The 17,116-nt window shown below is 33.6% G+C and overlaps 2 protein-coding genes across 3 annotated transcripts in view; one reads left to right on the top strand and one right to left on the bottom strand.

The window, feature by feature from the left end:
• The first annotated feature begins 8,380 nt into the window (after positions 1–8,380).
• Positions 8,381–13,875, top strand: LOC105154718 (trypsin-1). Its single transcript, XM_011070424.2, has 8 exons — positions 8,381–8,800; positions 9,605–9,744; positions 9,827–9,969; positions 10,026–10,120; positions 10,466–10,790; positions 11,647–11,891; positions 12,411–12,571; positions 12,805–13,875. The coding sequence occupies exons 1-8, from the start codon at positions 8,701–8,703 to the stop codon at positions 12,964–12,966; spliced, it is 1,371 nt and encodes a 456-aa protein (XP_011068726.2). The 5' UTR covers positions 8,381–8,700; the 3' UTR covers positions 12,967–13,875.
• Positions 13,159–17,116, bottom strand: part of LOC105154771 (atrial natriuretic peptide receptor 1) — a 111,955-nt gene continuing 107,997 nt past the window's right edge. For both annotated transcript variants that reach the window (XM_087407471.1, XM_087407463.1), the window contains exon 22: positions 13,159–15,665. In XM_087407471.1, the coding sequence (XP_087263597.1) occupies positions 15,036–15,665 (630 nt within the window). In that variant the 3' untranslated portion in view covers positions 13,159–15,035. The remainder of the gene's footprint in view (positions 15,666–17,116) is intronic.

Raw genomic sequence — 17,116 nt, 5'->3', positions numbered from 1 at the left:
ATTATGCAGCGCGGTACCACTTCGACGTTTGGTTACTTTACGAGGGTGCAACCTCTCTCTCTCTCTCTCTCTCTCTCCCCCTCTCTCTCCCTCTTCCTCTCTTCTTCACTGTATTGCGCTTTTCGAATCACACGAATGGATTTTGCCGAGAAGATTGGATGAGCTTAGGGAATTGAAAGTCGTAGAATTTCGGTTTCCAATTTTGTAGATACGAAATATCATACCAAATAATAAATGCGAATATTACATTTTTATAATTCTAATTTTCATACATCAAAGTGCCAAAATTTCTGTTTGATAATATCATATGTCTTCTTAGATACTGATTTAATCCTTAGTATACACAATTGGGTCATTCGAGTCGTAAACATTATTTTTCTTTGAAATGTTAGTAGCATTAAGCTAATGGTCTCTATCCTTTTCTTTTTCTTTTTAACTTCATAAATACTTTCTGAAGATGTTTTAAGTACGTAAAAACTTTTTAAAGATGTTGAAGTATGTAAGAACTTAATAATTTTTATATATATCTACTTATAAAAATGACGAAAGTTAACTCGGAACACAAACAATTCATCGTGTGTAGTAAAAGATAAAAAAATTATCGTGTACTAAGGATTCAAAAATTAGGAGGAATTTCGTGATATCTTATTCTTGTTTTTTATCCATAAAAGGTATCCATAAATGATTTTTGACAAATAACTTTTTATACAAATGTTGCTTACTGTGGATCTGCTCGCGGCTTATTGGCCGCGATATGCGTCCGATAATCTCGCCATCGATATTTCTTTCGGCGCTTATTAACACCACCGCGCCGTCGTTTATCGCACTCGGTCGTATTTTTCGCGATTTTATCGCTGCGCTTTCTTTATAGTAATTTAAGCGCCGTCCGTGGAAAACATACATACGCACCAACGAAAATATAAGGCAATAACAAAATGCGATTGTCGCCAGTCGAGCCAAGTCTCGAGCGATCCTCCCGCGAGTTCCTACACAGAGTTTCACTCGCACAGAACGGCTACCAACTTAATTTCTACTTTATATACCAATTATGCCATCTCGAAGCGCACGACTACGTGACACGACATGGCCGTTCGCTTCGTAACTCGTCGCGAATTATGGTCGGCATTACCGCTTCGACATCTCGTTAGTTTACGAGGCAGCGGGTCCTCTGCCCTCCCTGGTCAACTCCGATCACACTTTCCCGATTTGCCTGCGGCCGCTCGTGCGGCTGTTTCGTTTACCGTTCCAAAGCGTGACTAAGATGGTTTTGGTCATTAGGTAGTAATAAACGTGTTGCCACGGGCGTATGTTTGATTTTTAGCTTACAAAACGATAAAAAGTTCAGCTTATAACCTCAATGTATAAAAATTTTACGTGGAAAGAACGATTTTGCTGATACAAATCTGAAAATAATTTTGTTGGACCATCAAAATACCAAATTATGTGTAGGAGAAAATAAAACTGTGAATAATTTTGTTGTTTGAGGAAACTCGAGCATAATGAGCTGCAACAAATTTTTATATTTTAACAATCAGTTTGAGAGTTTTACATAATTATTTTGACAGTATATAAAAATATTTATGTATAGGGAAAGAATGATTTTGTTGAAGTACCTAAAATTTAAATTGATATAGCTCTAAATAATTTTGTTCGTCTATTAAAATAATTATGTAGGAAAAAATAAAAAATATGAATAATTATGTAGGAAACTCAAGCTTGATGAGCATATTGTAAAAAGTTTGGATATTCTGACATCATCTAAAGTGTTCTACATAATTATTTTCATAGTTTAACAAAATTATTTTTCAATTTTTAAATACCTATTTATTTAAATAAATTTTCAAATATTTTAGCAAAACATCTTTCTTTTTGTGTAGCTTTAAAAAGTATTACAAAAGTATTTAAAGTTAAAATTAATAAATGCTCCATTACATTTATAATTACTGTAGTTCACGATTTTATATAAGTTATAACAGTTTGCTATTATTATCGCCTACAAGTATTCAAAAGATTTATCATTATGTTGATGAATCTGCGCTTTGTTATTAATCGCATGAGTAAATAAATTCAGAAGCAAAATTAGAAGAAAGATCTTTTTAAAATTTTTCTGGCGGCAAGAAAATTGAAATTATAACGTTACATATTTCAAATGCATTCTGACATATTTATGTAATTCTTAGGTGAATATAATATATAGGACTTCCTAAAATCTAAAAAGATCTTAAAACCTTATACTGTATGTTTGAGCATCAGAAGACGAAAATAAAGCAGGAGAAATTGTTAAATTTTTGTAATATCCTACTCGCGGAAATGGACGAATTCGTGCGAGGAAACACATTATTTTCTTTTTCTGACGAACGATACTCTCGAGGGCGTCGTCACTTTCTACTAGATATTTCCTTATCTACAATGGCACAATGGAGTTATAAACTTCCAAGATGTAGAGCATTCGCCGGATAGCACCAATTTTATAGCTTATGACTTTACTTCTTTATGATCTTTTATTTCTGGAAGACATTCTCTACATTTAAGCGACATTTCATACTTGCAGTTCATTTATCTATTCTATTCTTTTTAAAAGCTATCACAGGTGAAGTCTATTGAATATAATCGATGGTTATAAACAAGTTTGCTGAGAGTACAATGTAACTGTCTTGTTTCAAAGGTAGAAAAAAATCGTCGGTACAACATACTGTTACATTGTTTTTATATATTATATTTCTTACAAAAGTTAAAAATAAAACTTAGAAAACATAAATACAAACTAGAAAATGTTTTCTACCGTATGATATAACAGTTTACATTATACTTTTTTAAATATTATTATAATTAACTTTTTTTTTAAATATACAAGAATGAGTGTGTCTGACAAAATGAATCCCAAAACTGATACAGGCTGTATTTCAAAATTCACTGCCCGCGCTGAAAATCTACAGTTTATATTACGTATACAATTATACTATACAATTTACAGCACTGGCAATTTTGGAACATAGCCTAAACATAGGCAATAATGCCACTTATTTCTATTCTTTTTCTTTTGCAGGATTCATCTATAGAAAATACCTAAGTTAATGTATATGAAAATTTCAGGAATTATTTCACTCCGATGTAATAAATTTTTTGTTTATATGCATTTTTATATTGTTTATGCAAGACACAAACACGTAATGTGACCACTTTTAGATGGACTTTTCCGTAAAAATACAAGAATGATTTCCTTGATAGAGCTGTTTAACACAAATAACGCGAGTATCTAAAGATTAGGTCTGTTTTACAGGTGTAGCGGTTTATGACGGTTGCACTCCAATTTTACGTTTAGAATTGTATACTATAAGAAAAATAAGAGAAGAATATAAATAAAACATTTTTAAGAAACTAGAAAAATTTAACATTTATTTAACATTATCAATAATATTCCCATTATTATTTAAATTTTAAACCAAACACTTTATAAAAAAAATCGTAAGAATTTTATTTTCAAGTAATTTGTTTTTAGCTGATATTATATATTGTATAATATAGAAATAAGCCACAAATATCTAAATTATGAATTTTTTTTAATTATCTGAAAAATTATGTTTTTTATGAATATTCATAAAGTGCAATGTTTAGTTTTCGAGAAATAACAAGTGTCTCTTTAGAACATGTTAGTATCGGCGATGATCATCTATAAAATAATAAAAAAAAGTAAGTTTAACGGAGTAATTATTTTCTTACATAATTAATTTTTATTAGATTTACGAAATATATTTGCCTTTTAATAATCCTAATTGCATTTCTTATTATCTACAATAACAGACAATCTTCTTAAAGTAAATAAAAAAAGTATTATAAATTTAATTTTCTTTTAACGAATATTTTACTTTGTACTCTCTTCTGCCTTATATTGAATTAAAATACCACGGTAAACTATTTACCCCTTTAGATTAAATATTTCTTTGCACTTTGTGCACGTATTTAATTTTTTAATTAACAGTTTTTAATTAAAGTTGAGCAACAATTATAGGCAATGTCAAACAATTATCATCTCAAAATTCGTGATAGCGTTTCTTTTAAATAACTTAGAATGATGTCTTGCCTTGTTCATCGGTTTTAGTTCAGGTTTAGTTACCACATTAGTATCGGAAGGACGTGACCAGGTAGAAACTCAAATCTCGTTAGCACGTGCTCCCTCTTTCTCGTTTATTATTCTATCTTCCGTTCTGCCCTTTAATCTCCGAATGCGATAGTTCTTAGGAACTCCTTCATTCTGTATCTTTCGCATTAACGAAGATAGGTCATTCTTGATTCCTCGTAAATTAAAAATGTGTATTCCTTTATTCATGGACTGTGTTTGGTGATTCTCAGTAATTTAATCTCTAAAGTATCAAATATAATTATGCGTGCATGTGTAAGAATAACAACTACCATAATATAGTTATCATAATGTGTGTAACATTCTACACTTTTCATATAAAGAATTACAATTATTTCACGATAGCCTGACAAATAAACATAGATTTTCATATAGCATTTGTAAGATAATAACACTATAATATTATATTATAATAATGTACATTATTATTAATTCATTAATTAATTAAAGTATGTTATATTAATTAAATTATCCGCGTAATAAAACGAAAGTATGCAAAACCTTAACTACTTAGCTCTGTTCGTTTAGTTTAAACTGACATTTTATATCTTCCTTGCCGAAAATATCATATAGATAAAACGTTAATGGGAAGATAGCAGCGTGCAAAATATCTCGCGATTATGAGTGCCAAAGTGATGCGAGGAGCAAAAAAGGGATATATACGGGATACTTTAAATGGTAATGCCTGAAGCTTTTGCCCTCAAATCGCGATCTCTCCGGATTTCGTCCCGTCTTTCTTTAGCCTCCTCTTTCATCATTTTTTGCCATTCTAGAGACACGCGTGTACTTTGCGTTTCTCATTTCTTCTTACGGTGCCTATCAAACAGCGTAAACGTATCTCACGATCGAATATCTTTAAAGAAAGGTCGTAAGTTGATATATGATGCCAAGGAATTGGATTGTCATCATGTTAAGTTTTTCATATATTATCTTAAATATATCTATTGGCACCTGTCTGAATTTAAATTTATTAACATAGTTAACATAATCATTTCTTGCTCGTAAAGCAAGATATTATCTCGACTTTTTCTTGCTATCAATTTTTTTTCTTTATGAGGAATATCGAACAATACGTGCATTATGATAATACAAGCGCAAGACTAAAAAGATTTAAAAAATTTTAATATAATTATAAGTTTTATTTTATATACATGTAAGTATAATATAGCCATCTTCTTTTAAAACCCAAAGATTTCTCGATACGTCAAATTAAAAATGTATCAGGTTTCTACAAAAAGTAAATAAAATTTATTCTTTCCGTATAAAAAAATAATAATAATAACTTTAATAAGTGTGCATTTGTAAACTATAGCAAAAAAAAATAAGACACAAAGACGCAAAAAAAAAATAGAAGTTACACAAACAATACGTCTATTGTTGGCGTATCAGCAATAATGCTATCTTGAAACACAAACCTGAACTTAATACTACGTATTAATTACAGCAGATTTGCTAAATGATGAAATTATGTTACAAGATAAACAAGCAAATTGAAATGAGAATATGTAAATATATTATAAAAAAAGAAAAATACATAATAAAATAATAACAATAGCAATACAATAACAATAATAGCAACATGCAAAAAACAAATGAATATTATACATACACATATAAAACAGTTCAATAAACTTAATATTTAAGTTAACAATACAATTTTATGATTTAAATGAAAAATTTATCTTTTTAATTACTTCTTAAAAACATTTACATTACTACATTTTATTGAAATAATTTTTATCCTAGTTCTAAATCACTGTTAAACTTTTTGTATTACAAATACAATATTCAAAAATTTGTAATTTTTTATAATTTCCTTTTTTGTTACAAAAAAAATGTAATGCGTATCCATAATTTTTACTCGCGAATAAACCAGATAGAAATTTCGTGTTTTCGGTCTTATATGAAAGATCATAAGTTAAACGCGCTTGAATCAAGTAATTTTCTCATCCATGTAATTTCAACAATTGTATGAATTCTTTTCTCTTTTTAAAATCATTGGTTGACGCACATTCCTTTAAAAATATCCAATTTTATGTATGTTCTACAAGGAATATTCTGAAAAATTTACTGTTCTCCCTTTTACGTATATATAGTTGTTTTGTAAGCGGGTCAATTTTGCTTGCACGCAAACCTTACGTACAAAATACCTCGTGAAACATGGTATTTTTGTCACAAAAGGTCTCATTCAAGCAATGTCAATGCAGCACCAAAGATGGATTCTGGGACGCGAATGACGAATTTACTGTTAAACGTATAGTGTGTTAAGCATCCGGAAATTTGAGGACTTGAGTATATATATATATATATATCTTTTGTTAAACATGCAATGAACACAGAGACCACATCTTTTTAACGTTGAAAACCGTATCACTAAACGCTTTACCATTCGAGTGCGAAATACGTATATTACTCGAATTTCTCTGAGAGAATTACGAATTTAATTACGTTTTTCTCTCATTCGCGGAAATGCTTTGTCCGAGTTTTGCCTTTAATTTGTCGCTAAAATATAGATAAATCTAGTTCTACCTTTTCGTTAGAGAAAGAAGAATAATTAAATTTTATGCAGACTAAAGTAATTACATTTTTCAATATATGTATTTCTGGTTCTAGTTTTGCCCCTAAATTTCTTTTTATATTCATTTTATATTCGTTTTATATTGAATATAAGAGATTCAGGACTTTATCAAAAAAAAAGAAAAAAGGGAAAGAACGTATAAGAACGAGCATGATCCATTATCGGTACGGTTGACTTCGAGTTACATTTTATTTGGAGCAATCAATGATGCGTGCAAATAAGTAGCTGACATGCGTAAAATGTTGGAATGCGCTTCTTTCAATCGCACCTGATTGTGAGTCGTGTTTCTTTCGGCGAACTGTTATGGATATCGGTTAAGAAATCCGAAAGTGGTCCATATCAACATTAAAAATACATTAAACAGAGAATATATTTTATTCATATCTAAGTGACATAAAGATCATATGCAAAGTAATATAAAATAAGAATCAAAATTGTCACCAAAAAGATTTTGCTAAAAATATTTAAAAAAGACTTTGCTAAAGTATTTAAAAATTTAGTTAGATAATGATTTGGAAAGAATTTTGTTGGGCCATCAAAAATAATTGCATAGAAATCTCAAGTATAATGATCAATAATTACAAAAAGTTTTGACATCCTAGCAACTAGTTTGATCATCCTACGTAATTATTTTGATAGTCCAGAATTATTTTTAGATCTTTTACAGCTGAATTTTTAAATGCTTTAGCAAAACTGTTTTTCGTATGTTTGTCGCTAAATTCGCGTTATAAAAACGATTTTATCTAAATGTTAAGTTACGTCTATATGCGTCTAATTGTTCGCCTATTACTCCAAGATATACAAATCGTCGTTCGCTTCTCTTACATGTGCGTGTCTCGTATGTCGATGAATGTGTGCGTACATGCATGCGTGCATACGCATGTTGCGTGGCACGGCAAAGCCAATGGCCTGAACAGGTATGTGGGTGATGTCCATTTTCTTGAGTATCACATTTAGAGACGGAGACGGAAGACCGTTGGATTTGTCTGCTGGGTAATCGGTAAAGAGAGAGCCTCGTGTCTCTCATTCTCTTCCGCGACTTCTCTCGCCCCAACCTCGTCACGTTCCCACCTCTCTCTGCTCTTCTCTCAGAACTAGTGGTCCCGCTATCCTTTTCCAGCTCCCGGCGAGATCTCGTCGCGTTGCGGAGTCGAGCGGTTTAATGAAACGTCGAACGGAATCGAATATTTCTCAAGTTACCGGCTGTCTAGTTACTTCTCGCTTCGACAAGCGTATGTACCGAGTATTCGCATGAATTAACCTTTGTCCGGACAGGTCGTGCGTAATTCTCCCGCCTCGCTTCTCTACTTCCACAAAATGGCTCCTCTGATCCGCGGCCTTAGCCTTTGCGTCAATTATGTAGCGTTAATAGGTTCATTGAATGACCGCGGACTGAAGCGACGTCGAGTTACCATATTAAATCGGCACAATACTACACGCACAAAGTACTTTAGTACTTTAGTAATTTGATACGGTAAATGTTAAACTGGATTCAAAATATCGCTCAATAGCAAATAATTTCAACGAGATGTTTATTGCTCAAATTACAGTAGATATTTTATTGAAATTTGTAAATTTTTCAAAATATTTCTCTTGTATATATATATATTATATATTTTGCACATATATGTGTCTCATTCTTTTCCTTAAACAAAGAAATTATTTTTCTGTATATATTAATGCAATGCTATACAATAAATAATTAATTTGCTACACATTGAATTGACAGCAGTAAAACATAATTAATATTTTTCATTAAATTATTTTTGTGTGAGAAACGTACGAGTCATGCGAGCGCCTAATGGAAGATATTCAGTTTGAAAGAAACGTTTGCGTGGTCCCGTACAGTACAGGCGTGAGGTATATAAGTGACGGTTTTCCATATTTCAGAGTCATTGTGAGTTCTCTGGTTGTCGTGATTGTCTTTATTAAAGAGTTGTCGTTGCGTTGCCCTGAACGAGAGTTGATATTGACGCTAATTTAAATGATGCACATTAATATCCATCAATTTGTGTGTTTTTTATTATTATTGTACATCTTTCGATGCTGCCGAAGTCTTCCCACCGATTTTCAAAACGCCACGGGTAAGCATTATTTTATCTATTGCATTATTATCTTAAAAATATTTACATTAAATTCAAATTTGAATTTTAAATTGGCTTAATTATATCTTTTTTGTAACAAATAATTAAAAAAAAGTAATGTAAAATAACAAAATAAGTAATGCAAATATTGCTTTTATATTTGATTTAGAATAAATTGTTACATTTTTCATAAAATAAAATACAAGAAAAAAATTTTATATTTAAAATTATATGTAAAATTATATGTTCGATATAAATGTGTTTATTAAAAAAATAATTTACATAAAACTTTCATTTAAATCATTGTGTAAATTTTTTCATATAAAATAACTTTTATTTAAAATTTTTTTATAATTATTAAAAAATATATTATTTAAAAAAATAATTCGTGTATACAGTTAAACCAAACACACTGTATATCTGTTTTATAAATTACAACACAATGCAGCTATTTTTGATACATATTCATAGATTTCGGCGAGACATCGAATTGTGGGCTTCTTGTGACCGTAATATTTTAAAGTATACATTATGTAAAGGCATCAAGCGTAATAAATTACATAAATTAATCGCATTAAAAGAATAGAATCTATTTTTGGATTTTAAAAGTCCAACAAGGCGTATTCTTTTAACGGAAATAGCGAAATCATGTATAATGCCGATAATGTATCACTCAGACGCTCTAACCTTCTATGGTCCTCATTAAATTTCGATACGTATCATATGTATGCGTTCACGAACACGTATGGAATACGCACATCATGTTCGCCATATATATGTGATACACATCCCCATATTTCTTAGATCCGGTGGCGATCGAGAATCAGAAATGGGTAGCACGTCTTCAACATACGGAATTATTTCAATTTTCGGGAAACATTTCCCATCCTCTCCTTCGCAATAAACGGTTTTTCGTGCCAGGTACTACAAAATTAAATACACAGGTACGTTATTCTAAGCATTATCTACAAATTCAAACATTATTTAAAATAAAAACGTGCAATAAAAATTAATTTTCTCTTCTAGAAATCAACATATCAAGCTTGTGTTGCGCCAGGTAATCGAAAAGGCCATTGCAAACATTTCAGTGGATGCATTCTATCAAAGGATTTCCTCAAAAGTTCAAACGCGGAGCGATTTATGGATTATATGTGCATAATTGAGCAAACGTAAGTTAACATTTTATGCATCAATAGTTTTATTATTAATGTTTTCCTCGTTGCAGATACATAGGTATGTGCTGTCCTGATGATGTCATGACAGCTCGATCGGAAAATACGTTTGACGATGATTTAGCCAACAAGTTACCAGCGATTGCGAGTTCGTATAAATTTTAATTATTTATTTGAAAATAATATAATTTTTTTTAATTATATTATTAATTAAACTGTATAGATATCATAAAATTATTTTTGTTATAATAATGATTGAAAAATAAATCTTTAACCGTTATAATTGTACGATACATTTTTATTTATTTATAAGACTTGCGATAAATATGCACATAAACATTTTCATCAATTTAACGCATCTCGACGAAAGTGCTTTACACGTGCACTTTCATGAAAACGATATCTATCAATGTCTATCGCGATACTCGTGGTATCAGTGTCCGTTTAACGAGCGAGAGTACTACGTGTATACGTATTTCAAATTTTCTCGCAGGTCTCGACGACGATGAGGAAGAGTGGGATGAAACTCAAGGAAATGAGGACGAGAACGGGTTACCTGCCAACAAAACAATGCACAACGATGCGAATTTGCGAAAAGGTGAGATATTGGTCAAGCAAGAGACAAGGAAGCCACGAAGACCTAGAGGGTGCGGCATAACCACGAAAATGAAAAGAATCACGGGAGACCAATCGGCTGACACTAAAGAGTGGCCATGGATGGCGGCTCTTCTTCTTACCAGACAAGAAGCAACTCAGTATTGCGGGGGTGTATTAATTACTGATAGACACGTACTTACAGCCGCACACTGCGTTTATAGGTAAACTATTATATAAATATTCATTAAGATTTTTAATGGTCTTTAGAAATAAAATTAATGGAAATAGAAAATGGATTCTTAACTTTTCGTCGGCAATGTGAAAATTTTATTCTTTCTAGGTCTTCAAACTTCTATTTTCATATTATTCCGGATTATAAAAATTTGAAAAAAAATTGTTAGGTATTTATAAAAGCTTTAACAAATTTTTAAGTTTATCATAAAAGTAAGATTGTATTTTATTTATTTTATAGATTTAAATTTATTTATCAAAAATCATAATTAAAAAAGTCGACTATGCTTTTAAAGTCCAACATCTGACAGAGAATTATCTCAATATTAAATGCTAATTAATTAAAATTCTAAATTATTTTTTTATTACAATATATTGAAAAAAAATTCTTCATTATCTCCATCATTTTTTTCATATATGTTTGTAAATCAGCAAAATTAAATTCGTGTCGTACTCTATAAGTTTAAATAGTGCAGAGAATTGGTTGCGACTGCATTAAAAAAAAGAATTGCGTCAAGTGATTGCAATAAAGAAAGAAATTTGCACATAATATTCACTTCAAGATAGGTGCGTATGTCCTCATATCTCAAAGTTTACGAGCAAAGATTACGATCTGGTCGATATTTCAGATGTAACGCATTTATATTCTTGCGGTCATGGTTGACGGTGATCGTGCTTAGACTTTGTACTATTTCGGCGCGCTGACACATTTTCTTGTTATTTTTCTCATAGACATTAATGTGCGAGTAATATATATATATATATACTCACTTTACTGTAAACGCGAAATAAACAGTTAGGATTCATGAGAATAAGTTACAGTTATCCTTCGTTGCATCTTTATAGGTACGATCCGCACTACATTACGGTGAGACTCGGAGAATATGATTTTACTAAGGCCGATGAGACGCGAGCGTTGGATTTTATGGTGTCGGAGATACGAATACACAGAGACTTCAAATTAAACACATACGAGAACGACATTGCTATCATTAAGATCCATCGACCCACCGTGTTTAACAGCTATATCTGGCCCATCTGCCTCCCGCCTGTTCAGCAATCGTTCGAGAATAAAGACGCCATCGTTACGGGTCAGTACAAATAGATGCAATAGATATGTTATTTTTAAGTCGAAAATTAATAACAAAATGATTTGTTAATTTTTCTTTAAGTCTATCATTTGTACATGTCATCTGTAGATGTTTTTTTAACAGCCAAAAATTGATGAGAAAACATATTACGTATTTTATACAAAATTTCAATATATTTAATTTTTCAATGTTTTTCAATATAATAAGCAAAATTTATATCATTAGATGTTATCTGTTATTACTTTATATAAAAATATTATTTTAATAAATTATTTTAATAAAAATATTATTTTAAATAATGAAACAATTACTCATCAACTATTGTAACTCATGATATGTTATATTTATATATTATATATTATATTGTTGAGTACGAAATATAGCATTGATATTGCGTTATTTTTAGTTGATGTCTACTGAGTAATTTCTCTGACACATTTCTGCAACGGCGAAATGGGCGAAAGAAATTAAAAGGTACAAATTGTATCTACAATCTGAAAATTGTAAACATTTTATTAGGTTGGGGTACACAATACTACGGAGGACCTGCTAGCACAGTGCTATTGGAAACTACGGTACCAGTATGGATCCAAGAAAAATGCGTTCGTAGCTTCACGCAACTGATTCCGAACACTACTCTGTGCGCCGGCGCTTATGAGGGGGGTCGCGACGCTTGTCAAGTAAGATAATAATTTATTTATTTATATCAGAAAAGTGTCGAGCGCGATGTGATGTCGCGGTGATGTGATGAAATGCTAAATGCGCATGAATTAGCCAGAAAGACTTCATTTCTAATGAATGCCGTCTTCCTGGCTGAAATCCGTTAATATTTTAAGAGATGTAAGACAGACGAGAGAAGGACAGACCAACTTTAATTGTATTACCAGATCCGACGAATCATCTCTTCTTTCAGGGTGACTCGGGTGGTCCGTTGCTGCATCAACTCGCCAACGGTAGGTGGGTCAACATCGGGATAGTATCCTGGGGAATTCGCTGTGGTGATCCCGGATATCCGGGGATATATACCCGCGTGAACTCTTACCTCGATTGGATATTTGCGAACGCCGTGTTTTAAGAGTCACGTAGCCGTTCTCACGTGCCAAAGATTTTTCTACTTTTATACATTTAAAACTTTTTACACTTACGTAAGACATACATTCCACTGATGGAACGATCCTTCCGGCTTTGGCCACCGATGCGACACATGGAAACGAGTTCATTAATAATGATCACTCGATCGGACGCCCGAGGTAATTGTTAGGCGATCTTGAAAACGACTAAACTTTATTTTTCGGAATATTCATTGGTACATCGTTGAAAGAGAGATTGACACAGATAGAATTTCACTCTTTACGATGCGTCACACCCCTCCTGCCGCCACACCACCGTTTACAACAGAGCGACCGCGGAGTATCAGCCACCTGCATCGTTCGTCCACACATTAAACACGGGTATGCAATTGCGACCGCACGTGCACATACCTGTCTTGTATATGCATGTATAGGTGTATGAATACGCGCATGTGTATAAATGTGGACATTCGCAGATATATGCACTCGCAATCGGTAATTAATTTTTCAGACAGGTCACAGACTTCTTTCGCGAGAGGCCCAGCCTCTGTTCGCAACAACTGGCTCTAAACATTGACGTTAGCTAACTTTTCTTTTGCAGCCATATACATATATATATATATATATATATATATATAATCTAATCTTATAACATATACATGTACTTGCGTATACATATATATCTTTTTTCTCTTTTTTGTATTTATATAACATCCTTACACGTGTAGGTACAGAATTTTGTGTTTGCGCGCGTCTCACGACGCGTTGCGAATGATAATATTTGTCATGTCGGGCATGCGACGATAAACACTGTGGCCGAGCTATGTCTTTTGTGATGCTTATATGTATTTGTGATTCCGTAGACAAGTTTGGAAGGAAAAATATATTTTAATAAAAACTTTATATTGGAAGAAGCTTACGCAAATATTTCTATACAGAATGTGTTTGAGAAAATTTATCGTTCTATCCCTTACGATCAATTATCAATCTCGATTTGACTTCATTATTTTCTTCTTTTTAGTAATTACGATTATAATATAGAGAGAACGAAATTTAGTCAATCGCGATTGTTTTTTGATAAAATGGATCCTAAGATCCTCGCAAAGAGAGAGAATCTAAATTCGCTTACATTCGCGAACGGATCTTAATTAATTTGACGTGTAAGGCTCGACGGGAATCAGGTATTGGCTGCGGTTAACTTTGAAAAACTTGCCGCTAAGCTAATTGTAAGCCCATTGCATTTTACGTGTCATCGCAAATGAATTGTAACGAGGACATACACGTGTAAACGGGAAACGTAAATGTTCTTCACTTTGGTACGAATAAATAAAATGCATACACGCACGACCGGTATAATACTGTGTCCATATACAGAAGACTAAGTACCTTGGCAAAAGTACGTCGCCGGTCGTGTATCTCTATAATTAATTGTCTTTTCCCTTTTTCTTCTTTTGGGCTCGGATCGTCTAATCCGATCCTCATTGTTAATCCTTATCGCACGATTTGCTCACGCGATACTCATATTTATTCTAAAAATTGCATTAATCAGTTGGTTCCATAATACCTCGTAGAAAGAGATCACTTTCAGCATGGAATCGGTCCCGCCTCAATTATACGTATATCTATCGCAATGCTAATAACATAGTCAGTATTTATGGTACTACTAAAAGCAAATCTTTCACTAATTGATTACTAGAATCCTAATTTAAAATGTGGACTTTCTAGAAATCAAGAAACAGTCATGAAACTAATGTTAATTAATTCAAGAGAAGCACCTTTGTCGTAAATCTGATAGAAGACAATTGATGCCACGATATGTTCACAAATCACTTTGATTACTTCCGAAATGAAGAATCTGAATTTTAAAAGCTTTAGTAGATCAGAATGATGAACAAATCCTCCATTTACACGTCCGTTCCCCATCGCCCATTTCTCTCTCGCTTCAGTTTTGACCACAATCATATTTTGTTTTCTCACCAACGAATCCGAGCTCAGATTCCTCACGATCGCGAGCCTTCGCAGGCTCGATAGCTGGCAAGCGAAGCATCGCCGGGAAAGAATCATCTTAGGGGAACTAGACTCTGGGGACCGCGCCAGCAGGTAACAGGAGCGGCGCATTGGGACCGCTCTCAGTGTGATTGGGCATGCTCTCGGCCGTCGGATATACCTGGTGCATGGAGTTATTTGCGCTCGGCGGTCCACTCGTGCGATTGCGGGACGGCGAGGAGTTGCCGATCGGCGTCGCGACGACAGTACGCGATGCGACCACCGATTTGGGCGCGCCGTTTCCAGTTACGCAAGCAGGATTAACCGTTGCGGACCTTTGACCCTGAATCTGGTTCGTGGTCGACGACGGATTGGTCTGAACCGCTTGGCATCGCGATTGGGCGGTCATTAAACCCTGGTGCTGCAATTCCTGCGGTCTCTGTTGACCCGGATGTCCCTGCTGTCGGGGCTCCTGACTCCTCGACTGAATCGATTGCTGGGTCGGGTACGGCTGGTCTGATTGACCCTGAAATTTGTGTTGCTGGTTGACGGAGAGCGCCCGCTGCTCCTGTTGCTTCGTTTGAATTTGCGTGGTGATAGAAGGTTGATCCTGAAGAATCGATATTTGGCCGACGGTCGTTGTCGGATTTGCCTGTTGCACATTATTATTCGTCGGTTTTTCGCCCATCAACCAATAAGTAGTCATCGGACCTTTACCCTGCGAACATTGGCGAAAACGATAGATTATTTTAAATTAAAATGATCTGATATTATTCACTATAACATCTGATAAAATTTAATATTTTTTAATATTAAATTAATTAACATTAATATTTTATAAAATTTTATTCAAAGTATATATATTTTTAATATAACATTCCTAGTTTATTTACTAAAGCTGAACTATAAGAACTTATACAATTAATACAGCTCTTAAATATTTGTTACAGACAATGTACAGGATAATTTATTCATAGAGACGGGAAACGATTGGTTGCTAACAAAATTACATTGTTCATAGTTAGTTACGGTAGATGGTAATTAAGAATCAAAGTCAACGCAATGTACGTATAGGTACGTAGTTGCAGAGATTTAATTAAAGTCGCCCTTCGATAGGATTCAATAACAAAGGCGAAGCTATTATCGCTTTGTTACGCGATAGCGATCTGCGAATGCGTTTAACTTCGGCCAGTTCGTGAAATATTCAAATAAGCGGTAGCGTGTACAATAGTCGAGTGATATACGAAGTACTTGAATTTTAATTCCCGGTCGATAGCCCCAGTCCTATTACTATGCGCGAATTGCCGTGCGTATTTCCACTGGCGCTATCTTACTAATTAATTGCATACCGCCGCAAAGTTACGCGAATGCCAGCAAATGCACGCGCGCCCGTTCGAGCTTACTCGCGATCGCTGAACTTTGACCCGAATTGTACGGTAAACGATCCAATCACTCCGTGGATGCCTTCGTCCATCATTCGAGAAGATGTATTTAATCGACCAACAAGTCAACGATATTTACGATTGTGCGTTCGAGGCGAACCAATCGAATCACAAATAAATAGGACATCTGTAATAACGGTCGCTTATTATTGCCGTTCACTTGAGATATCGATGATCCCCGTGATATCGGAATTGCGATCTCGGAACTACGGCGCGTCCCCATCGTGTCATCCAGCTTTATCACATGGACAACAGTGACACACTGGACGAACTACTATAATTTCGACGATGCGAAGCTGAAATTGATTGCCACCAGCGGGAATTGTTCTCTTCTGGGAAAACGGAGACAGATCGCACCTGTGGACAACGGGCGACGTGATGCGCATGATGCATGTGTATTAAGCAAGAGAGCATAACGCACTCGGTTATGGTAGAGCACCTCTGAATATGTAACAAGAGAAATGCGCATATAGAAGCTAACCGCCGGATACGATTGCAATTTACAATTCAGGTCCTCCCGGAGGTGTAAATGTGATTTGTCGAAGTTGAGAAAGTCGAGCCCCTTGTTGAAGGACCGTTGTGTTATGCGTTAAAAACTGGAACCGGTAACATCCGATAAAATCTATATAAATGTTTTATGAAATATAAATATTTATTATGTATGCATATTTATTACATAAATATTTTATAAAACGTAAAGCGTTAGAATAAAATTGAAGAGAGAGGT

The sequence above is a fragment of the Acromyrmex echinatior genome, chromosome 1, assembly GCF_024713525.1.
Source record: "Acromyrmex echinatior isolate Ae372 chromosome 1, ASM2471352v2, whole genome shotgun sequence".
Taxonomy (NCBI): Eukaryota; Metazoa; Arthropoda; class Insecta; order Hymenoptera; family Formicidae; genus Acromyrmex; species Acromyrmex echinatior.
This window is presented reverse-complemented; position numbering and strand designations above follow the sequence as displayed.

What these genes read in the sequence shown, in the direction of transcription:
- LOC105154718 (XM_011070424.2), top strand. Translation starts at nt 8,701, where the DNA reads ATGATGCACATTAATATCCATCAATTTGTGTGTTTTTTATTATTATTG. An exon ending in TAAAGACGCCATCGTTACGG is followed by an intron (nt 11,892 to 12,410) that starts GTCAGTACAAAT and finishes ACATTTTATTAG; the next exon opens with GTTGGGGTACACAATACTAC. An exon ending in GGGGTCGCGACGCTTGTCAA is followed by an intron (nt 12,572 to 12,804) that starts GTAAGATAATAA and finishes CTCTTCTTTCAG; the next exon opens with GGTGACTCGGGTGGTCCGTT.